At 51.6% G+C, this 25,017-nt stretch overlaps 1 protein-coding gene across 2 annotated transcripts in view; it reads left to right on the forward strand.

Moving 5' to 3' along the window:
* Nucleotides 1-478: 478 nt before the first annotated feature.
* Nucleotides 479-25,017, forward strand: part of CCDC149 (coiled-coil domain containing 149) — a 103,240-nt gene continuing 78,701 nt past the window's right edge. The window contains exon 1 of one of the 2 annotated variants that reach the window (XM_041752841.1): nucleotides 479-679. In XM_041752841.1, coding sequence (XP_041608775.1) covers nucleotides 632-679 — 48 coding nt within the window. In that variant the 5' untranslated portion in view covers nucleotides 479-631. The remainder of the gene's footprint in view (nucleotides 680-25,017) is intronic. The other variant, XM_041752842.1, reaches the window with a different exon arrangement.

Below are 25,017 nucleotides of genomic sequence, written 5' to 3' on the forward strand. Positions count from 1 at the left end.
CCCGCAGGGAGGGGACACGCAGGTGCCTGTGGGGGGCAGGGCCGGAGCCAGCAGTGACCTGCTCCGGAGACCCCACCTGCCCTTCCCTGCGAGGCTGGGCCCTGGGGCTCTGGGGGTGGGGAGGGGCGGGCTGGGGGCAGGAGTAGGGGATGGGGGTGGGGGCTGGGTCCCTCGGTGGTCGGGGGTTCTGGGGGGCGGGAGTGGGGGGTCTGGGCGGGGGAGCTGGGGTCCGGGATGTGGGAGTTGGGGGTCCAGGGCGAGGAGGTCGGGGTCGGGAGTGTGGGGGGAGGCGGGGTCCGGGGTGGGGGAGGCGGGGTCGGGGTCGGGGTCGGGCCGGGTCGGGCGGGGCAGTCGGGGTCGGGGTGGCCGGGTCGGGCGGGCCGGCGGCGCGGGGCCCGGGGCTGCGGCCTGAGGCTGGGCCCGGGCGCGGCTCCTCCCCCTCCCGCGGAGGCGGACGCCGAGGGGAGCGCGGGAGGCCGCAGGCGGCGGCGCGGCTCGGAGGGGCCCGGCCTGTGGGGGCCGCGCGGGGCTCGGGGGGCGGCGGGGGCGGCGGAGCAGGAGGCGGCGGCGGCGGCGGAGGAGGAGGCGGAGGGCGGCGTCCCCGGAGCCCGCCCGCCCGCAGGAGGAGGCCATGAGCGGCGACCGGACCGAGAGCGACTGGCAGGGGCTGGTGAGCGAGGTGAGGCCGAGGCGCCGGGCGGGCGGGGGGGGGGGCCGCACCCCGCACCCCGACCCGCACCCGTACCCCGCGCCCCGCGCCCGACCCCCCCCCCCCCCCCCCCCCCGCCAGGTGCGCCGGAGCTCGGGTCCTCCCGCGCTTCCCGGCCGCGTCCCTGCGCGCCATCTGGGGCAGCGTCGGGGGGGAGGGGCCCCCTTCCCCCTCCCCCTCCCCCTCCCTCCCCGCCTCCCCCCTCCCCCCCCCCTCCCCGCCTCCCCCCTCCCCCCCCCTCCCCGCCTCCCCCCTCCCCCCCCCGCCCCCGGCGGCGTCGGGCCCCGGGATTGGAGAGCGGAGCGGGGATCCGGGAGGAGAGCGCCAGGCCCCACCTGCTGCCCCGGTCACCGCTGTTCGGGAGCCGCCGATTGGGCGCCGCGGGGAGGCGGGCAGGGGAGGCGGTGGCGGGACGCGGCCCGGGTCCTCTGGGCCCTGCTCGCCCTGCCCTGCCCGCGGGGGCCCTCCCTGCCCGCCGGGGCCCTCCCTGCCCTCCCCGCCGAGGCCCTCCCTGCCCGCCGGGGCCCTCCCTGCCCGCGGGGGCCCTCCCTGCCCGCCGGGGCCCTCCCTGCCCGCCGGGGCCCTCCCTGCCCGCCGTGGCCCTCCCTGCCGGGGCCCTCCCTGCGGTGCCGCTGGGCGGGGTTCGGGCGTCGGTGGCCTGGCTCGGCCTGCTCCGAGCACCGCGGGCCCCCCCCCCCCCGCCGAAGGTGAGCGCCGGCGCCAGAGGCTGAAAGGCAGGTGCACAAGCCTCCCGGTCCGCCCCTGGAAGCAGCAAACACCAGCCCTCTCCCTCCAAACTCTTTTGTCCCAACCCCAGGGGGCCCCTGGGCGCCTCCCACGCTGTTCCCGGGTCAGCCCAGCCTGAGTTTTGTGGCCTGGGCGGGGCTGTCCCTCTTGGCCAGGTGAGAGGGAGGGCTGAGGGCTCCTTCTCCAGGTGAGTTGCTGGTCCTGACCTGCCGCCCTGTGTGACGGCTCGTGGCCACCTCACCGAGCAGTGCTGAGGACCCCCCCCCAACATTGGGTCCTCTCCCTCCTGAGAGCCATCCCCGCCCCCCAGGGCCAGCTGGGGGCTCCTTTGGCTTCACTCCTGCCACACAATACAGGGTGTAAGGGTTGGCGCTCTGCCTTCCGTTGTTGGGGGGGAAACCTGTCTTGTCTTTCTCCTTTAATCATTTTCTGGGCCTCCGGGTCGGTCTGATAACTACTTCGCGTCCACTGTGTGCGGAGCACTGTATTTCTGAAGAGGAACAAGAGGCCTTAAGTTCTCCCTGGTTGAGTGTTTTCCTCTTGGCCTCCTGGTTGAAAGCTCCTAACTAGACAGGACTCCGATACGCTGTTTTGCCCGGGTTTCTTCCCACCATCAGGCTTTATGTCCAGGGACAGATCCTCTAGAGAACTTTTCTCTTGGTCCTTCCGGAATCATTCCCCGTAGTCAAGGAGGCTGGAGGTGGTTCTTCATAAAAGTCCAGTGTTGGGCTCTGAAATGGCCCCAGAATGTCCACCACTGCAGCAAATGTTTATCGGATGTCTATTAGCAGCCAGGTACATGGTGCTGGGATTCACTGGTAGAGGAGACAGGCAAGCGCTTCCACCTTCCAAGAATTTCTGGAGCATATGCTACAGTTTGGGAGCGTCACACAATACATAGAATGCTGGAGAACAGAACGTAGAGGATGGAAAACCAAAGGAAGGAAATGCTTCATTGCCGTCGAATGTGCCTCTCCGTGGTGGGCTTGCCTCCGCCTTGCACTGACCACACTGTTTAGCCTGGTGGTCGCCCCACCAGGACATGTGTTTTCCTTGGTTTTATTCCAAGTGCCTACATACTCTTTGGAGTTCTGTACACAGCAGGTGCTCCAAAAATGCTTATGGAATAAATCAAGATCCTGAAATGGGTGTTTCAGGAGTTGCCTTGCCTGTCCCAGCTGCATTTCTTCAGGGTAATGCCTTCTTGCCTTCCACAGACAATCATAGGCTTTAGGATGTGGAAGGCACACAGCAAAGAGCTGTGCTTCCTGTTTTCGTAACAGCCAATGTCTGTTTCTTGAGTCCCTCATCACTGTTAAGCATTTTATGTAGCCTCATTCTCATAATGCTATAAAGTAGGAATTCTTACTTTACAGATAAGGAAACTGTGGCTCAGATGGGCTAGGGAACTTGCCCGAGCCTCACAGCTGGAGAATTCTGGTCCATCTGACTCCAGAGCTCGGGATCATTAGGTCATACTCTGTATTTTAATCATTGGTTCATTTGTCTGTACCTTCAGCTGGACAGCAGGTTCTCCAAGGGAGGGGATCATGTCTCATTCATCTTTGTATCCTCAGCGACCAAATCAGTGTTCTTCAGAGTATGATCTAAAGATCAGAGTCATTTGGGGAGCAAAGAGTGCCAAGAGTCACTCTGCGTTTTTGGAAAAAAAAAAAAAGCAAGTTTCAAAGTCCTTCCCCCAATCTATTGTGTGCTTCCCCCTCCTCACCATGGATTTGTCTAAGCGCTACTCCCTACCCCAGTAGCTGTGAATGGGACCTGATTTGGAGATAGGGCCTTTGCAGATATAATCAAGTTAAAGACCCTAAGATGAGATCATCCTGGATTTCAGGTGAGCCCTAAATCTAATCTTTCTTATAAAAGAAAGTTAAGGTAGATTTCCGACACAGAGATACAAGGGAGAAGGCCATGGGAAGACAGACACCCAGAGGGAGGCCATATCAAGATGGAAGCAGAGATCAGGGTTGTACAGCGAAAATTCTGGAATGTCACGGTTTGCCAGCTGCCACCAGAAGCTGGAAGAGGCACGGAACAGATTCTCCCTCAGAGCCTCCAGAAGGAATCAGTTCTGCTGACACCTTGACTGTGGACATCTGGTCTCCACAGGAGAATAAACTTCTCTTTTAAGTCACCCAGTTTGTGGTGGCTGGTTATGGCAGCCACAGGAAACTGATACACCAGCGGCATGAACGTGCCCAGGAGTGTAGCCTCAAATCTGCTTTTCTCCGAAACTGAGCCACCCAGGGGACTCCCCTGCCCGCTCAAGTTTAGCTGGCTGGGTGTGGACTGAGTCTGGCGTGGAGAAGATATCTGATACTCAGCCAAGTAGGATTCAAGGAGGAGAGTGGCCAGTGGCTGGTGGTGTTCCAAAGTGGCGTGGGAACCCAGCTGAAGGAACTGGGGGAGCTGTCACCAGACGTCCGACCTGGGTAGTGAGGTTAAGGCTTTGTGGCAGTTCACGCCGGTTTCTGCAGAAGCCCTGGCTTCGGCCTCCCACCCTGGATGCGCACTCCATCACCCTTCCTGCCCATCACCATTCCAGAGCCCTGTGCTCTCCTTCAATCACTTTGCTTCCTCGGCTTGCCTCTGGGAAGCAGTTTTCATTTAAAGTGATCCTACAGAGATCAGTTTTATTTTCATATTTTTTAGTATAACAAGCTGAAATTACAGCCTACTCTCGGGCCCTGAAGTACACACGGCCATGCGTGTGAAAGAAGCGTGACTCGTGCTCTATTTTGGAAATTAAATATCTGAGGAGGGGGAAATGTTGTCCCTCGCACCACCTGAGGTGATCTTTCAAAATCAGGGAGAAATCTTGAAATGTAGCCATGCAGACAATCCGTAACTTTCTTATTTCTCAAATGAAAAATGCTCGCCAGCTCTCAGCCTACTGCCCCGTGATAAACCATGCCTGGTTCAATTTCACCTTTTTCACTATTTGTATTTTGGTTAATTAATTAGATAACAATCAGTCTCATATTCCTTGAGCGTGTTGTATAACCCTGGGCCTCTGCCCAGAGTGGAGGTGCTGACATTTGTAAGGGGTTGAAAGGCATATAGTCGACCCTACAGTTAGTGGCACAGCTTTGGGTCTCAGTTGTCCACTGAGATCTGGGGGTGAATCCTGGCTACCTCTTTCTGGGTGCACGTGATCAAAAACCCAACCCAAAGTGGTTCAGCTCGGGAAATTTATTGGCTGGTGTTGTGGGTTGAACTGTGCTCCCCAAAAACCTAGGTTCAGATCCTAACCCCTCCCATAGCTGCGAATGTAAACCTTATTTGGAAATAATCACTGAAGACGTAGTCAAGGTGAGGTCATTAGAGTGCACTCCTAATCCAGTGACTAGTGTTCTCATCAGGAGAGGAAAATTTGGACGCAGGGATGCACAGAGGGAAGACAGTGTGAAGTTGTAGAAGAAAGAAGGGCATGTGATGACAGGCAGAGAGAGGGGTCTGCAGCTGACGGGAGTGCCAGAGACCGCTGGCAACTACCAGAGGCAAGAGGCAAGAACAGTCCACCCCTAGAACCTCATTAGGGATCATGGCCTTGCTGACACCTTAGTTTTGGACTTCTAACCCCCGGGGGTGTCAGAGTTCATTTCTGTTGTTTCAAGCCACTCAGTTTGTGGCCATTTGTTACAGCAGTTCTAGCAAACCAATACAGCCGGCCCGACTAATTCCAAGACAGCTGGTTTGGGGCATAGCTGGATTCGCCACTGAGATGGAGACTCTCTGTCCTTGGGTCTCCTTGCTGCTTGTCTTCGGTCTCAGCCTCCCATACACAGTTCAGAGGGGAAGACGGAAGCTCTTGTTAGTACACTCCATAAAACCCCAGGAGTCGCTCCCCGTGAACCCGTTTAGATCACTTGCCTGCCATGGAAAAAAAATTGCTCGGGAGCGTGGTGATCTGGGTGTCTTAGGCCTTGCCCAGGAGGCCACGTGGCCTGAGAGCGGGTCAGGGCAGTGGGGGCTGTTTGCACGGAGTGGAATGGACTTGAAAGAATCACTGCTCTGGGCAGCTTCTCTGAGCCTCGTCTTCAAATAGAGTCATAACGTGCCCACCTCACAGGTGCCGTGAGGGCCAAATGAGGTGATGCTGGTTAGTGCTTAGGCCTCAGCCTGACAGGTGGTGCCTAGTGGGCCTTAGTCCAGTGAGCTGAACCTCAGGACAGAGACTTCGGTAGTCACGAAGCGAAAACTTGTGTGTTTTGCTACAACACCTGAATTTTTTATTCCAGATCCCCTTGTCCGGGCGGGGGAAGTGTCACGTGGATTGGAGTCCTGCCTCTCCTTTCCCTGAGCCTGTAGTTAAATCCTAGGTGGGGGGGTTTGAGCCGTACTCAGCCGTTGGCAGGGGTGATGGGGTGGAGGGCATGCATCCGCTGCACTGAGCCCCAGCCTGGTCATAGGTCACTGTTGCATCCCTCTTCGTCCCCCTCTCAGCAGTGGCTCTGCACGCCCAGGCTGTTTGGATGAGCGAAGAACAAGTTGGCCTGTCGCTCCCTCACTGCTCTGAGCATAGGGGATGTCACTCTCTTGACTGCGGTCGGGGCAAGTGATTCCTAGTCTGCTGCCCCCCAGATCACTCCTGAGCTGAGTGGAACTTGTGGAAACTATTGTGCAGTTGTCTGTGGAGACACCAGGCTGGATCCAGGACCCTTGGGATTGTTTTCTACTTCCTCAGAAAGAAGGATGGATTTGTTACAGTGAAGCGTAAGCTGCTGTAACGAAGATACCTACCCTCAAAGTACATCACTTAAATAGGGCAGGTATGAGGGTCTTGTCCATTTACAATGAGGTGGTCCAGCCTGGGAGGGCGGCCCTGGTCCACAGTCATTTAAGAACCCAGATTTTGGGGGGCACCTTCTTACTACAGTGTGTCTTGGGGGTGGACCTCAACTGCATGGGGGACGCTGCTTGCTGCCCAGCCCATGAGAGTGGAGAGAAAGAGGCACCGGGAGTCCAGGGCGAGGAGGCTTTTCTTTAATGAGGGATGACTTCTGCTCACATCCCCTTGGTCTGAGCGTGGTTACATGGCCACACCTCACAGCACGAGGGCCAGGGAATATAATCTTTAGCAGTATGTGTCCAGCTTCAATTTGGGAGGGTTCTTCTTGCCACCCCCCCTGAGGTGATTTTTCACGGTTTGGGAGATTCAAGAGTAAGAAGGGTACATAGGACCCGAAAAATAGAAACCATAATAGGAAAAAAGGATAAATTGGATCTTGTCAAAATTTAACACTTCAGCCCTTTGAAAACTTCCATTAAGAAAATGAAAAGATAAGCCACAGGCTGGGAGAAAATCTGTGCAGAACACGTATCTCATATCTAGAATATAGAAAGAACCCTCAGGACTCAAGAAAACAAGCAAGCTAATTTTTAGAATGGGAAAAGAGTTCAATAGACGCTGTATTCAAGAGATTTGGATGGAAAATGAGCACATGAACAGATATTCAACACCATCAGTCATTAGAGAAATGTTAAGTTAAAACCATAATAAGATGCCCCGACACACCAATTAGGATGGAAAAACAAACAAAAAATGGATAAACCAAGTGCTGACAAGGATGCAGAGCGCCTGGAAGCCCCGCGTGTTCCTGGAGGAGTAGGAAATGGTGCGGCCGCTTTTGAAAACAGTTCTGCGATTTCTCATCGAGTCAAGCATACACTTAACCCGACAACCCAGCAGTGCTCCCCCTAGGAGTTTACCCCGGAGCAACGAAGACAGATGTCCACACCAACACCTGTATGTGAATGTTTACAGCCGTTATTTGCTGAGAATGGAATCAGTCCCGTTGTCCCTTCACCGATGAGCGGATAAATTGCCGTACATGCGTGTCGTGGACTCCTGCTCAGCAGTAAGACGGAACAGATCACTGATCCATGCAAAAACATGAATGAATCTTCAAGACATTTGGTATACCTGAAGCTAATGTAACACCATGTGCCAACTATACCAAAAAAAAAAAAAAAAAAATTGGCAAGTGAAAGAAACTAGAGGCTCAAGCCAAGCCTGTAAGATTCCATTTATATGAAATTTCTGGGGAGGCATAACTCAAAAGGCAGGAAACAGATCAGTGGTTGCCAGAGCCTGGGCGCGGGCTGAGCACAGAGTGCAGAGGAACATGCAGGAACTTTTTGGAGTGATGGACTTATTCTAGGCCTCCCTTGGGGTGATGACTCCATGACCGTATGAGGGGGTGCATATATTCATAGAGCTGTACACCCAAAAAGATGAATCTTCCTCTGTGTGAATTAAGTCTCAATAAATGTAATTTTTTTTTTTTTTTTAAAGAGGAGAGATGGGTAGTGAAGATCACCATCGCTCTAGAGATCTTTACTCTTTAGCTGTCCAGGTCCCCACCTCATTAGGTTTCCATCAAGCCTAGTGTGCTCCCCACCCCAGTCCCCTGGTTCTCACTCTGCGCTCCCCACCCGGGGCTGATTAGTCAGAGCTTCGTGTTCATTCGTGGAGACTCGCTGATTGCCGGGCTCTCCTTCCTTGCACTCTGATTTTGCCCTTCCCTAAACTTTGGAGATCTTTCTAGTCTTTGGGTGGTGGTGGTGGGGCCCTTGGGAGAGGGCGGAGCTACTGGGGAGACTTTTCTCTGCGCCAGTGTCTTAAGGACCAGGCTTTCAACACTGAAAAGCCAGTCAATCACTTTGTTACCTGTGTTTTGCTGGGTGCTCCCTTCCTCGGGACACGAAGGCAGAATGTCCAGCTTCTCTAAAAAGGGAGAAGGATATGTAATGAGAAACGGGCTAGGGGTTATAGGAAATGGAGGCTAGGTGGGCAGGTAGGATGTCAGTTAATATTTCAAGGTGTTATTTGTATTAAGGATGTTATTTTGCGCAATACTGAGGACACGTATAGACAGTTGGTAGGGCTTGAGAAGTGGGAAAAGGCTTCTTGGAGGACCTTGAACCGGGTGCATCCCCATTGGTTGGAGAGGGCATGGGTGATCATGACAGGAAGCAGGCATGAGCGCTGGGCTCGTGGTGGACTTTTGAGGAAATGCTTCTGGTGAAGGCTGGAACTAGTGGGTTGAGGTGTAGCAGACATTAAGGCTGGAATGGCCAGGGTGGACCAGATGGTGGATGACTTCAAAAGCAAGACAGAGGCTGTGCTCTAATGTAGCTGGTCATAGAGAAGCACTGAATGCTTTTTGTTTTGTTTTGTTTTGTTTTGTTTGTTGGTTTTTGCTGGAGTACAAGTTGATGAAAGTACAAGTTTGTAATAGATTTGTTTCCATTGAACTCAGGGATCGCTGAGCCTCTAACGTCTATGAGGCACAATGCCAGGCAGCGGGGATGTACAGACAAATTTGATGACTTTGCCAGGAATCAGGAAAAGACAAGATGAGAGACCAGTAACCCAGTCTTTTCTGTTACCACCAACGTTCCTGATCATTCCTTTTGCATATGATAAGCCATACTAATCATACGGTTTTCTAACCAACCCGTAACTTGTCTATCTCTCCACTGACCCCAAAAGATCTTGAACTCCTTGAGAATACAGACCATGTGTTATTAATTTGTGGCCTTAGCTCTTTGCCCTGTACTTTGCCCTTCATAGGTATTGGTTGTACAATATATGAATTTGGATGTTTGAATAAATGAAGTGATAAAGAGACATAGCATCAGTAGGAATAGAGGGAAAAGGATGGCTAGGGGAAAAATTTTTTTTTTAAAAGACCCGCAACAGGACTTCATAACCAGCTGTATTGGGAAGATGAAATAGAATGCATCCGAGATGACCTTTGATGGGTGGCCGGAGAATGGTGGCTCTGGGTGTGATAGAGGGTTGGGGGTGGCCGAGTCTGGAAAGAAGAGATGAGTTCCATTTAGAAATCTGCATTGTTCAGAGTTTCCTGGGAGTACTTGAACTCTTGCAAGGCAAGCTTCGTGCTTACTGGGAGCATTTTGGATGAGCAGCTATCTTCCTAGTGGCAAGCTAATTTCAGAGTAAGTTTATTAAAATTAGCATGTGGGGGAAAGTGAGCACAACTGCTATTTTTAACTAATAGGACTCATGTTCTCTCCTGTGCAGGGAAATTCGCATATGTGCTTCTAAAACTGACAATTTCTACTCTTATTATGTTAAAAATTAATTTAGTGGCTTTCACATTGAATAAAATACATTGGCTGAAGATTCGAAGAGGGCTTTGCTATAGTCCCTGAATGAAAATGACCAGAGTGAATGACATTTCTCACTCATCACCTGGTTTTTCCACTAATCAAACCACATGGGGACTCTGGGTGCCTCATGGCAGAGGACTTTGCTCCGTGGAGAGTCTGCATCTCTCTCTGGCCCATCACGTAACATGGCGCCAGTGGGAGGGGATACCTGGTTCCCAAGGAATAGAAACCTTTGGTGGTTTTTTTATTTTGAAGTCTTCCCATTTTCATTTTCCATGTAAGTTTGTTGAATAGTCTCCTCTGTTTCCGTTGTCTGATGCTGTTTTATTGTAACAAACGTTTACGTGCGGGATATCAGATTGTCTTCAAGCCAGCCTGCCTTCTATACAACTAACCTCTTATGCCACCTTAAAAAGAAAAGCACTTTTCACGAGGTCTTCATACTCAGAAGGTTTCTGTGGCTCCCCATTACCTGGTATTCAAAGGCTCCCCCCAAACTAGCCTTGACCTTTTTAGCTTTATATCTCATCGATCTCCTCAGAAACTGGCAGCTCCAGACAAACTGATCTGATCATGCTTTCTAGCTTCCACCTCATTCTCACCTCCTCATCTCACCTGGGTGGGCCTTCTACTTCTTCCCAGACCACAGCCTTAACTTCTCCTTCCAGGTCAAATAGAAGCCCACCTCCCTCATAAGATCATCTGTGACCAACCAGGCCTGAAGTGAACCCTTCAACCTGTTGCCTTATGTAGCTCGGGTTCTAAGCCACTCATCCAGCATGAAAATGTTCCCAGAGGAAGGACATGACCTTCTCTGTATGGGGATCTTAACTCCTACACAAGGTAGTGAGCTCCTAAGAGAAGGGACCGTGACCACCTATGGTGGGTAGCAGGTAGGGATGCGTTTCATGCTATGAGTCAAGAGAGCAGGAACTGAGTGAGGATCCTGAATACTACCCAAGAACCAACCTAGTTCTGGCCCGTATGCAGGGCCTCTGCTTTGATTTTACATCCTCACTTATGGAAAGTAACTCATCCACATGTCTGCCCACCTATAGCTTCATTAAATGGCTGACACACAGGTAGGGTGTTAGTGACATTAGGGTGGACCCTTTACTGCACTAGGTTGGCTTAGGCTGGCACGATGGAGGAGTAAAGGACAGCCAGGAAATTTCAATGAGACAGAGGCTAGCAGGGGAGAAGGTCAGCATTCAACATCCCAGACACGGATCTAGAACTGTGTGCAGTGGCAGGTGCTCTTGAGGGGTTTACAGTCCAGGGGTGATAGGGAACGGGGCTAGGGCTACTCCCCCATGACATACATCGTGATAAGTGTGCTGCTGGTCAAGGGGAAGTTAATTTAGATTAGGGGATTGAGGAAGGTTCTTGGGCCAGGAGGGTTGGGCAGGATTTGAGCAAGTAGAAGTATAATGGAAGGGTGTTCTAGGCAGAAGGAACAGAAATAGCAAAGGTGCAGAGGTGGCGAGATGCAAGGCTTGTTTGGGAATTACTGGAGTCTGGTCTCTGGTCGGCAGTGCGTCGTGGGGCTTGAGGTGGTGGTCATTAGGCAGACCTGCATGTCCTGTTAGCTATAGAGAGTGCTAGGGTCCCGAGTGTGGCATTTACTCTGGACGTGACCCATGGCATGACTGCACCCTTTGAGCAGGGGAAAAATTACCTGGGTGCGTTGGGAAGGTGTGTATGCGGTAGGGATGGGTATGGGGTAGGGATGAGGATTGAGCAGGACACAGGAGCCACCTGTACCTCTGCCTCTGTCCCCTTGCTTTCAACACTCTCAGCGCACCTGCATCTGCCCGCCACCCCTTCTTTGCTCTGGCAAATGCCCTTGCCGAGGCCATCCCATACCAGCGTCCCCTTGGCCATACGCGGTAGTGTGCGCTCAGGCCTCGGCCCAGCCCCTGACACTCCACTCTTCTTTCCCTGCACGCTGGGCTTCAGCACCCCCCATGTGGCTGCTGGACGTGTCTCCAGGCTCCTCACACTCTGTGTGCCCCAACCTGAGGCCTTCCTCCCTCTGCCTTCCACCCTTCCTCTCTCTGCCCCTCTTCCATCCCATTTCAGTTAATGACGTCACTACAGAGTCTTTGCTTCTTCCCAGCTGAGCCCAGTCTAGATATTAAGTAAGGCCCCTATTTTCTGCTCCCGCACAAGTCTTCAGTACGGGCTCCGTGTCACCACTCCCCGCCACCCCCCCCCCCTCCCCGTGCCACCGTGGCCCAGGTTCTTGTCCTCTCTCCCCAGAATATCTGCCCCATCCTGTAAGATCTTCCTTCCCCGCCCAGCTGTCCAGCTGGCGTGGCCATTCTAAGCCCTGAAATGATTTACCGCTCCACGGCCTCAAGCCCTCTGATGGCCTTCCAGGACCTGCAGAGTGAAAACCAGGCCTCAGTTGGCCTCCAGGGGCCAACTCCCCATCATCGCCAGTAAGCCCCCTTCTCCCACCGCCCCCCACTCTCCACAGACCTCTTGATGGATACCAGACCGTTCCATGCCCCATGGATACCAGGCGTTCCAGCGCCTGCTGACCCCTCTACCCACCTCGATTGGTTTGGAGTAAGCCTGTTGGGGAGCTGGCTTGAGGGCTCGGGTCACAGTGCTCACTTACAAGGAATGCGTGGTGGCCTCTAGACCCTTGCTCGCCCCCGAGGTGACCTCCGCCACATGCTTTGAGGCCCAGCTCAAGCGTCACATCCTCCACTTGAGTTTCGTCCCTGCCCTGGGCCTGGCGTATTTTATGTGGGAAGTGGATAGTGTCTCTGAGTTGGGAAGGTGGTGTGGGGGGCCATGGACAGCATGACGAGCAAGGGACTGGTGGTGCCTGAGGATGGGGACCCTCCGGGAGGCGGGCGGCCAACAGCATGTGGTACAGGTGCCAGCACGTGAGACTCAGCAGGTACTCGAGGAGGGAAGGAGAGGAGGAAGAGAGGGAATGAAGTCAAGGCGAGGAGGGAGGAAATGGTTCGTGTTGGCATTTCCGAGGGTCTCTATGAAGCCAGCCCTGCTCGGCTGCTGCTGGGCCCCACTCCCAGGCTCTCCCCTGCACGGATCACAGCCCCGAGGAAGCTGACAGTGAGTGTCCCCGTGGCCCCAGCTGCCTGGCTCAGGCTGCAGCGGGGCGTCAGGTCAGCGAGCTCCACCAGGACGGAGCTACTCACCGGTGGGCAAACCTCATGACTCCTCCAAGACCTCAGTTTCTCTGGACTTTATACAATGAGGATGACGTTATCTGTGTCTCTCACCTAGGATGAGGGTAAAGCAGGTGACGTATGTGAGAGTGTGTTTGAAGGTCCCCCAGCCCCCCAGAGCCGAGGTGGCGGTCCAGTCCCTGCCCGGGCTTCAGGAAAACCCTTCCCAGGGCTTCAGAGATGCCCCTGCAGAGGGAGGTGACGTGTCAGCTGCCGTTGTCAACAGGAGGCCACTGAGAATTCACACTGAGCGGGTGTGGGCCGACGTGCCTGCCTGCGCTGCCGTCTGCAGCCCCGTGACCAAGGTAGTGTGGGAGGTGCCAGGGCTAGACCCCCCTTTGTTGAGCCAATTCCAGTTTGCTTCCTAATTTGCTCCAGTCTGGGCAGTGCCGCTGGGGTCAGTCCCTAAGCTTTCCGTCTTTCCTGACGGGCTCTGCGCTGCCAGACCTTCCAGCCTGCTCGCAGGTCACCGGGCCCACCCCTGGGTGCCTTCCACGTCCTCGGCCTCTCGCGTGCTCCCCTCTGAGGCCCCCTCTGGCCTCGCGTCCTTCCTGCTGGTCCCCGAGTCTGGTCTGGGGCTGCTCGCACCCCTGTCTGGCCTTCAGAGCGCCTGCTGACCCCTCTACCCACCTCGATTGGTTTGGAGTAAGCCTGTTGGGGAGCTGGCTTGAGGGCTCGGGTCACAGTGCTCACTTACAAGGAATGCGTGGTGGCCTCGTCCCCGGAGGAGGCGCGTCCTCATCAGCCTCCCTGCCTCCTGTGTCCCCGCTGCCTTGCCACACTCTCACCCTTCCTGGCTCTCCCTTGGGCCCAGACTCCATTGTCACCGCCTCGCTTACCTTCATCCAAAGCAAATGTCCCAGCCTTGTACTTCTCCGCTCGCATGGCCTGTGCTCCTGTCGCACAGAACCACTCTGGGTCTCCACCCGACGACGCCTGTGTTTCCACACACCTGCTGTTTGCTCAGGCTGGGCCCCCTGGCAGGAACGCTGGTTCCCTTGCTTCTTCTCACGCCCCTCTCAAGGCTCAGTCGTAACCACTTTAACCTCCACCCGGAAGGCCTTGGCCTTCTGTGATCCCATCCCACCCGGGTGCCCCCTGCGACGAGCGTCTCCCCGGCCGCCCTAGGTTGGGATTGTTCATGCACACACCCTTCCGCCAGCTGGGGGTAACCTGGAGAAGGAACGGGTGCATGCATTTCCGCATCTGCAGTGGCACCCAGCACAGAGGCCTGCTCGGGGTCGGCAAGTCCGAGAGAGAGGACTAACCTGTCGGGTGCTCCACTACTACTCGAGTAGAAAACCCCAACTGAATTAAAACAAGGACATCCGTTTTCTGTTGGTCACAACATCCTCTTTTGTCTCTTCCCCCGAAGTCCCCTCTTAGCCATCTGATCTCGCAGACCCTCTGACCTTCAAAATACAGATTGTGATCTTTTAAAGGCAGTTAAGTCAAATCTCCTTTTAATAAGCTCCGAGGGATTTATGAATTTCCCAGAAGTCATTACCTCCCTCCCTCTCTCCCTCCCAGCCGCCCCTTCTCTCCCCTCCTTTTCTTCCAAACTGAAATTTTATCGTACCAGATATACTGCTTGAAAAGAGTTGGGCAGAAGCTGCGGGTGGGAAATCCTTGGGTTAGAAGAGCTACTTTCTGTCACAGGCTCTGACCTGTATTAAGGCGCGTCGGAGCGTCACCCATCTCTGCCTCTGCTCAGAGAGGAGAGAGGCCTGCTGCAAGGCTGTCTGCCCCCACGGCCGACTTCCATGCAAAGCAGCTGTGCAATCTCTTTGGTCCCTGTGGTCATCTTCTTGTCGTAAGAAATAATAAAAACAGTGCCTCACATTGCATGTTTTCTGCTGATGCTTAAGAGGCTTAAATGCAGCCTCAGGCACTTGGCTAAAAATTGGGGTGCAGAAGCCAGCAGGATGTTGTCACCTTCCTCTCCATTCCTTTATCCTCGAAACCGCCTTGTCAGCTAGAAGGAGCAGGGCGGGGGGTGTCCTTTTATAAATGAAGAAATGGGAATTCAGAGTCCTTCTGGTGGTCACTGGGCAAGAAGCGAGCGTGTGAAGCCAGGCCTCTTAGCTTCAGGTCAGGTGTTTTCCCCCTGGAAGGCTCGGGTTCGTACCCTCCGCACTCTCACGCCAGGATCAAAGCCCAAGAACTGGAGCTGAGCTAGAGCCCTCTGGGCTCTGATCCCAGATCCCTGTCCAGGCTTCGGTAGAGGCTGGAAGTTGAGCAGAAGCGGTGTCAGGGACACCTGCAGATGTGAGCGTAACTGAAGGACGGTCAGGACGCCACCTCCGCGTGTAGGCTGAAGGCAGGTGCAGCAGGTGGCCCCCACCTGTCTGAACGGAGGCTCTGCACAAGTGTGTGAGTCTAACAGTGCCGCGGAGCCGTCCCCCCAAGCCCTGCCTCCTCGAGCCCATCACACGGAGTTCCTGAGGCAGCAGTGAGGGTCCGGCCCTTGCCAGCCTGAATCTGTGAGTGAAGAAGAAAGGGCAGGTGCAGGAGAAGAGTGAGGGGCTGAAGGTGTTACCTAGAGATGCTCAAAGTTTGGGTCAGGATGGATTTAACTTTAAATATCTGGGCAGATTGACACGCTCCCCAAATTTAGAAAATATGGGTATGTTTAAAAGAAAATTTAATTCCAGTACCCAGAGCTGACTGCTGTTAATAATATACTAGATAATCTCTCGGAGATCTTTCCATGCCTGCCTGTCTGTCTTTCTTTCTGATTTTATTTATTTATTTTAGAGAGAGAAAGAGTGTGTGAGCAGGTTAGGGGGGCAGGTTCAGAGGGAAAAGGAGAGAGAGAATCTCAAGTGGACTCCACACTGAGCATGGAGCTCAACATGGGCTCCATCTCAGGACCCTGAGATCATGACCTGAGCCAAAACCAAGAGTCAAATGCTTAACTGACTGAGCCACCCAGGTGCCCTCCGTGCCTTTATTTCTGAAAATGAGTTTATATCATATGCCGCTTTATTTTTTTTCCCATTTGCATTGAGGCTAAGGCATGTAGAGTGAGTGCACACAGTGAACGTTCAATGCCTTTTTGCAAGTGCACACACCTGTGTGACCACCACCCAGGTCAAGATCTAGAACAGTCCCAGCTCCCCGGAAGACACCGAACACCCTTCCCAGTCAACTCACCCCCGCCCTACCCCCGTAACCATTATTTTGAATCCTCACTGGATGCTGTTTTAATAACTTGTCCTTTTTCCCATTCAGCAATAAGTAGTGACTAGTTCCCATGTCACTAACTCATCAGCGTCACCCACATCAGTCTCTATGGCAGCATGTGATTCCACGGTATTGGCAAGCCATACATTTGCTGTCTTACTGCATTATTTCCCACTATCAGAATGCCCAGGTGTCTGACATCAGGGTTTTCTCAAGCTCCAGAAGAAGCTGCGGGGGGGGGGGGGGGGGGGCAGTGACTTTAAGATTTTCCTGTGGTATTTTGCAATGGCTGGTTTATGCCTTCCCTGGTTCAGTTAGGTTCTTTGGATACATGTGAGTTATGCTGAATGGCCTAATCACCTCCCCACCCCCCGTGCATTGGCAGGGGCATCTCGCATCCTACCATGTGGTGTATAAACATCTGTACAGGAGAACAAATTCTAGGGTGTGTGTTCATCCCATCCTTCAACTTCATCTTAAAAATTCATTTTTAGAAAAGGAGAGGAGGACACCTGGGTGGCTCAGTTGGTTAAGCGTCTGCCTTCAGCTCAGGTCATGATCCTGGGGTCCTCGGATGGAGCCCCGTGTCGGGCCCCCTGCTCAGCAGGGAGTCCGCTTGTCCCTCTCCCTCTGGCTCCCCCTGCTCGTGTGTGCATACACGTTCTCTCTCTCTCTCTCTAAAATAAATAAATAAAATCTTTAAAAATAAATAAAAATAAAAGAGGAGAGGAATTCATTGGGCAATTTAAACACCTGGATTTAGAGAGAGGTTCTTTTAAGTTTATAGGATTGCTTGGTGAGCAAGGAAAACAGCTGTTTCAATTATGAGGAACATTCACAAGGATTCATGGAAAGAACTCTATGCTTCCCCAGAACCTGTCTCCTTCCCAGCGCTGAACAGTTCAGTTTTGATCATGCAGGCATTAACCACGTACATCTGGGGACCTTCCTTGCTTTCTCACCCTCTCTCGGCACTGAGCTTTCGAGGATTTTACTACCACTATTACTATGACTGCGGCACTGCCGTGATTGCTACGACTCTCCCAGTATCATCAGTATTAGTAACAGCGGTAAAGTTGTTGTTTCCATTTATTAAGCCCTTGTCATGTGCCGGGCAGATAAGGTTTGGTTCAGGCACGTTGTGGAAGGAAAAAGGAAACAGCTGTTGGGCACTGTTTAATGTGCCGACGCTTGCTGTACGCGTTTCATTAATTCCTCACAACAGCCTTGAGAGCCAACTGGAGTTACCACCATTTCAGTCGCTGTGACCAGTATGGCTAAGAGTTGGTAAGTAAAGACAAGAGAATATGCTGGTAATGCAAGAGCTGGGATCTGAACCCCCAGGTTCTTCTGACTCCAAAGTCTGTGTCCCCCCACCACCCCCCTCCCCGCCACCTCCATAGCCTCACCAGATGAATGAGTGAGTGAGCGACCGAACAGACCTGCCATGGTGTCGTGCTCATGTTCAGGAGGCACGTATTTTGAATTATCAAGCCAAAAGGGAAGTATTCTCTCACTTAAATTCTATTGAAACCTCGGAATAGCACTTGTGTGCTTTCGTGTCATGGATATCCAGTGACACCTGCCAGTGGTGACACAGGGCTCTGTTATGAATCCAGTTACATATCTTACATTAAAAGGTACCCAATTTCCTCAATATCAGTTGTTTAGGCATGTTGGCATATAATTTAGGATTAATACCAGAAACAGCGGTGGTTTAGATAAGATAGAGTTCTCTGTATTTCTCCCTCGAGTACAGTGAATTTAGAGGAAGACAGTTTAGGGCTGATATGTTGGCTTAGTTTGTCAGGGACCTAGGCATCGCTTGTTTCTCTCATCCACCATTCCAAGAGTGGAGCTTTCCATTTTGGGATCAATATTTTGCAGGAGGGAGAAGACATGAAGAAGAGTGTGCTCCTTCCTTTAAGGAAATTTCCCAGAAGTCTCCCAGGACACTTCTGCTTCCATCTTCTTGGCCAACATTTTTATGTGGATGTCGGGGATCATAGTAATACCCACCTCATAGGACCTCATTGTGAGGACCGAATGAGCTAATGCGTGTGAAGTGCCCAGAGCCGTCCCTGGCATCCAATAAGTGGTGGAGGAAGGTCTGCCATCAGTGTTTTGTCTGATGCCTCCATGGTCATGTCTGGGAACTAGACCCCTCAGGCTTGGTAGGTCTTTCCCAAAGACTTGATCTAACTACTTTGGTCTCTGTGCCCTCCCACACAGTATGGCCAGCAACAGTCCTAATGATAGCCATGAACATGATGCTGGAGGGTGATGATGTTGATAATGATGATGACGATGGTGATGATGATAAAGATAACATCTCAGTAAATGCCAGCTACATGCCAGTTACTGGACTAAATACCTTGTTCCATTATGTCCTTTAACCTCACAAACCCTATGAACTAGGTACTATCATCGTCCCCATTTTGTAAATGAGGTGTCTTTGGCTCAGCAAGAGATGGATTAACTTGCTGGAGGTCATTCAGCTAGAACTGGCAGGGCAGAGAGATGGAATCCAGGAAAATCTGACCCCCGCACTCTGCACCTCCCCCAAGCTCTGGGTCTTACTCAGGATGTCCACTGTCATCCATATCCTTTTAGATGTCTCTGCCTCGGAAATTTCACCTCTTTTCAGAATGGTCAGCCTGGCCATGTATTTAGTCAGTCCCTTTGACACTGTTGTCTGTAGTGATCCTGATTATCATTGAATTTCCTTACTGAAAGAGAAATGCCCAAGCATGTCTTCCCCAAAGGAATTCTTTTTAAGTGTCAGGTCTTATGTCTCTACTTGCTGAAGAATAAGCTAGAACAACCCGTTTTATTGTCATTTTAATGCTCTTCTGATGAACCATGATGGTGGTGGACAAATGGAAACAAGGGAAGCACTAAAATTATGCCAGTATTGGCTGGTGGCTCATTGGTGATGTGGAGCCAGTGAGGATTTGTCATCCTCCCTGAATGCCATGATAAATTCAGGTCACCCACAGGAGCCCTGTGCTAGCACAATTGATCCATTTGCACCATTACCAGCCAGAGACCTGGGCAGAGCCCTAGCCTTAAGAAATCTTTACAGTTTAGTCTGTCCCCTGAAAACTCCTGTGATTTGAGTCACCAGGATTGCACATCTAACCTATGTTCTGGACTGAATCTCTACCTAACTTGCCGCTGTGGGGCTGAGTTCTGAACTGGCAGTTCTTGTTGAAGGAAATTTCTCACTGATCAGTGCTGGCTGGAGGTGGTGGGAAGAATCTGATAACAAGTGCAGGAGCAAATTAGCGGTGCTCAGAAGACTATGAGCTAAGTGTAGAGAGAGGGCAAATCCAGCTCCCAGCCACAGGCTTCATCTGGGGACACCTTCATCCTGTAGGCAGAAATGGGGGCCCAAGTGGCCCTTTAATGATGACTCTGTGGTTGTCACGCAGAGAGAATCCCTGGGGGAGCTATGATCACGATTGGTTGGCATCTTAGAGGCAGATGGTGGTAAGAGCCCTGTTTACTTGGAGAATTAAAATGGTGATGGATTTGCATGTCTGATTTCAAGATCTCCAGTCTGCAGATGACTGCCTTTTGGGGGCAGATGGGGATGGAACACCTCCTTGCTTTGGAGTATCTGCACCTGACTCAAGGATCCCAGAGATGGGAGCCAGGGAATGTTCCAACAAATGCTCCATCTTGAGTCACATCTTCATCTGGAGCACTCTGACCCTCTTATGGAACATTCATCCCAGCAGGGAGATGACATTTTTCAGAAAGGCAAGTTCTGACAAAGTTAGGAATAAAGATGGTTTTCTCTTTTTGAAAAGGGCAGGTGCAGTTCTTTGGATTATTGTGATTATTAATAAGATTGGTGCCTTTAGATTTATCGAGTGCTTTTTACATTTTTTTAAAAATATATTTTATTTATTTTTAGAAAAAGGGATCATGTGAGAAGTGGTTTGGGGAGGGACTGAGGCAGAAGGAAAGGGAGAGAATCTGAAGTAGCCTCCATACCCAGCGTGGAGCCCAACGCGGGCCTCAATCTCCCAACCCTGAGATCATGACCTGAGCTGAAATAGGAGTTGGATGCCACCCAGACACCCCTCGAGTGCCTTTTTTTAAATAATAAATTTATTTTTTATTGGTGTTCAATTTGCCAACATACAGAATAACACCCAGTGCTCATCCCGTCAAGTGCCCCACTCAGTGCATTTTAATTAAAAAAAATTTTTTTGAAGTGTCTGTTCAAAAAACTTTTTATTTTTATTTATTTTTTTTAATTTTTTATTTATTTATGATAGTCACAGAGAGATAGAGAGAGAGGCAGAGACACAGGCAGAGGGAGACTGCAGGCTCCATGCACCGGGAGCCCGACGTGGGATTCGATCCCGGGTCTCCAGGATCGCGCCCTGCGCCAAAGGCAGGCGCCAAACCACTGTGCCACCTAGGGATCCCTATTTTTTATTTTTTAAATTTGAATTCAATTTGCCAACATTTAGTGTAACACCCAGTACTTATCACATCACGTGCCCTCCTAATGCCCCTCACCCAGTTACCCCATCCCCCCACTCTCCTCCCCTCCAGCAACCCTCAGTTTGTTTCCCAGATTTCAGAATCTCTCATGGTTTGTCTCCCCCTCTGATTTTTTCCGTTCAGTTTCCTCTCCTTCCCTTATCGTCCCTTGCACTATTTCTTATATTCCACTCATGAATTGTCTTACAGAATCTGTAGGATTCTTCTGCCTGTCTCTCTGCCTCTCTTTCTCTCTGTCTTTCATGAATAAATACATTTAAAAATCTTAAAAAAAATAAATCCCATCATTGCCACTTACAAGTTGCGTGACTTAAAAAAAAAATCTAGAGCTTTAGCTTCTTCATCTGTAGAAAGGGATAATGTCTACATTTTGGGGTTGTGATAAGGATTAATGATTTATATATGCAAAACTCCGAATCCCCTTTGGGCACAGAGATGACCCCTAAGATGATGGTCATTCACACAGCATTTATGAAAAGGGAAAGTGATGAACAGAAGAGGGTGAGTGGCTTCTCATGGCCAGTCATAGGTGATGGCCGTGAGAGCCAAGTCATTTCACTCTAAATCCCAGGTGCCATGTTGTGTCTGTCAATGGGCCCTTTGCCTCCATGCCTCCCAAAGTCCCTTAGTTAAAGGATAGTCCTGGAATCAGCTGTAGTCCTGCAAATGCCATCCCTTGAGCCTCGTCTATAAAGCAGAGGCACTGCTAGAGGTCCCCTCTGCCTCACAGTGTTTGGGGGCAGATCTGAGAAGTTAGGAACGGTTGGATGTACAGTGGCTGCCGTGGCTCATCAGTGGTAGGGGTTTTAGGGTTTGTTTTTTTACAATTTCTTTTTGAGACCAGGGGAAGATGAGCCACAGCAATTTTATAGCTTTTAAAGATAGTTTGACCAAAATGTTGTCCATGCTTTGCTGGCTTTTTATTGCTACTTGGCCCACAAGAAAAGCTTTCTGCGACCGAATTGAATTATTATCCTATAACGAAGTGACGAGCGAATCTGTCATCACATTCCACATGTGACTGTTGTGTGTTATAATATGTCATTGCATGAACGCTGGATCTCTGAAACGAACCAGAATTGCACAGCCTGCCGTCAGCACCTTGGCCAGAGGCAAGTTCCCATCAACCCAGCAGTGGGGAGGGTGCAAGCTCCCTCTAGGCGAGCGATGATTTTAAAAAATCTTCAGCAAATGAAGAGGGCTTCCCCGGCCCCTGTATGGCCAACTAGAAGGAAAGCCAGTCTTTTCTCCTTGCATTTCCTCCTCATCTTTGTAGGCCTGCGAAGAAAAGGGGGCACGCCCAGACAGTAGAGACCGAGAAGACGGGGAGAGGGAAGAAGGGAGAAATAATAGGAGCGAAGGATTGAAATAGGTATCCAGGCAAGCCTTCGCCATTCCTCACTTCGGTTAACCAAGACTGTCAGTGAATCTCACATACCTCCCAGCTACTCGAGTTCACATTATAAACTCTTCCAATTACCTGAAATCTCACTTAACTTAAATTTCAGCACATCCCCTGGGGCCCTCAAATAATCAAAGTTTGCCTGTCGAAAGTAATCCTGAAGTAGGGAAACTGCCGTGGTGACTCCGAGAAAGATCATAAAAAAAAAAAAAAAAAAAAACCCTCTCAGAGAATGGCATGAGAATCATTAAGTCACCAACCCGAAATTGCTGAAATGTTATCTAAAAATTACAGAGGCGAACACAGATTTAGAACAGGGCTGCGGACACGCTCAGGAGCCGTACAGTTGGAAAGTGGGGTACAGTCGTGGCCAGCAAAGGCCACTCCCCCAGGCGTTGGGGAGTCAGTGCAGCACGGCTGGGATGCCTGTGGCCTGCAGGACCTCAGCGACGGGACCGTCCGTGTGGGCCTGGCCTCACTTAGCATCTTACTCCATACGGGCCCCCACTTGGCCCGGCACAGTTCCGTGTGTGTCTCCAAGCTGCCGACGCAGAGAATGAAGGTGGTAAAGGAAGTCTGTGCCCTTGGGATGTGGGGAAGTGCTCGTCCTAAGCAATAAAAACAAGGTGAAAATGCAAAGGCCATTTTGCTGATTCTGTAGGAGCTGTCTTGTGCCCTCCCCATACATGGCAAGTTTTTTGCAAACAGACTTCTGTTTGTAAAGGATGCTACAATGGAATTTAGAGATTTAGGCTTAACAGTAAGTTATAACTGATTAGCTTACTAGAAGAGGTATTACAAATATGTAAATAAACATATATACATATATGTATTTCTATGTTATGTACATTTATATATTTCAGCTTAGTGGGAACCAAAATTCACTTATTTCTCAAATATTTATTGGGCACTCACTCTTGGTGAGGAGCTTGGCCCTGGGGATGCAAAGGTGAACGAGTGGGACCCTGGCTGTAGGGAGGCGTCGGTCTGTGGGGAGGCAGACGGGTGGGCGGGTGGCTGTGATGCCCTAGTGAAGGTGTACCCAGCAGGTCACGTGGCTCTCAGGAGCCAGGGAGAGTCAGGTGGATTGCAGCCAGACAGCGAAGAGCTCTTGATTGTCAATCTCCTTAATGGAGATATTTTTAAAGACGAGTGAGTGGCAGGACCTGGTTTATGGTTTTCAAAGGGACTGGTACGTGGACTAGACAGGTAGGGAGATGAGACTGTCATTGATGGTCCCCGCCAGACATAACTGGGCAGGGCAAAGTGGGGGTTCCAGGAATGGGGGGAGTGGTTTGTCTGAAGCTTAAGCTACTTATTTTTTATTTTTTTAAAAGTTTTTATTATTTTTAAATTTATTTATTAATGAGAGATAGAGAGAGAGAGAGAGAGAGAGAGAGGGGCATAGACACAGGCAGAGGGAGAAGCAAGCTCCATGCAGGGAGCCCGACATGGGACTCGATCCTGGGTCTCCAGGATCAGGCCCTGGGCCGAAGGCAGGTGCTCAACTGCTGAGCCACCAGGGCTGTCCGCTACTTATTTTTTAAAGATTATTTATTTATTAAGAGACAGAGAGAGTGTGAGCAGGGGGAGGGTCAAAGGCAGAAGGAGACAAGCAGACTCCCCACTGAGCAGGAAGCCTGATGGGGGCTCGATCCCGGGACCCTGAGATCAAGACCTGAGCCCAAGGCAAATGTTTAACCGGCTGAGCCACCCAGGCGCCCCTGAAATTGAAGTTCTGTCGGTTGTTGACTACTGTTTACCTGAAGCTGTGTTCCTGGATGGAGGCTGGAAGACAGGGTAGGAAGAGGACGGTGGCAGAGTAGGAGGGGGAGCAGGGGAAGAAATGCCCCTGAGAAAAGGACAAATCTGCAATTGAGAAGTTACTCAGTTATTCCTGAACGTGAACCCTTCAGCCACACGTATTTATCATCACGCCGCGAAGCCTCTGGGGCTTAGCAGGTAGGTTCCTGCAGCAGCTTGTGAGGAAACCCGCCCGGTCCCATCAGCGAGAGTCGCCAAGGAGCAGGAGTCACCGTTGGAGGCAGGGGAGAGGTCCCCTCCCCGACATCCCGCACCTTCATCTCTCTCAGCGCGTATCTGGTTGTAAAGCCATCTAACTAGCAATGTAGTCCGTCAGATAGACACTTAATTATTATGATCTTCCTTGTAGCGAATTATGATGTGCTTTATTGCAGATAACAGTAAGCGGGTAGATAAAAGGCGCTCGGTGGTGAAGACCGCGGGCCCGGGTTCTTAAGGTGATAAGCACCAGGCTGCCTTCATGGTGTTTGCGTGCGGGCATGAATTAACATCGACGGATGGCTTGTGAGTTGTGCCTTAAAAATATAATTGAAATGCAGCTCGAAAGAAATCTATCTTTGAGAGGATAATAAAAGTATTTCATGGTACCTAGTATACCTGCCGAAAAGTGGGCGTATTTTACCAAGTTTATTCCGTTCCCGTGTCACCGATTACCCGGTCTAGTTGTTTCTTCTGGGGGGTTTGTTTCTTTCCCCCCTTCCTCCCATCGGTAGTTGTAGACCTCGCCGCAGCCTGTAAGCCTCACCTCTGCATATGTGTCTCTGGGTATGATGAATAGAGTCTCTGAGGTCAATTAAAATAAAAGGAATTCTTATTAAATGCCCGCTGTTTCCTCTTCCACCCGTATCCGTAAGCCCCCAGAAGGGGGGATCTTAGCAGAGTTGAGGAGTAAGCTCAGCACGATGGATCTACCGGGTGAGTGTGGCGAACATTCATTGTTTTCTCACTTCCAGCCACACCCCGCTTTGGAGGGTGTTCCCCTGGATGTAATCGGCGGGGGGAGCCCAGGACTGCAGCCTGGGTGCGGGGGGGCTGGCACAGGCTCTGCCATAGGCCGGCTGGGGGCCCTTGGGCAGAGCCGTAGAGGCTGAACCGTGACGGGGTTGGGCCCACCCAGATCGCGGGCCTCTGGCCTGGTCTTTCCTGCTCCTCGTCCTGCCTCCTGGCTCCGCAGTCGCCCAGCCGCCGCCTTGTTTGTGAGTCCTCTGTCCTCGGGCCCGCTCTGTGGGTGCCAGTGGCCTTCCCACACGTCCTCCGTCACA

The sequence above is a fragment of the Vulpes lagopus genome, chromosome 4 (genome assembly GCF_018345385.1).
Source record: "Vulpes lagopus strain Blue_001 chromosome 4, ASM1834538v1, whole genome shotgun sequence".
NCBI classification, from domain to species: Eukaryota; Metazoa; Chordata; class Mammalia; order Carnivora; family Canidae; genus Vulpes; species Vulpes lagopus.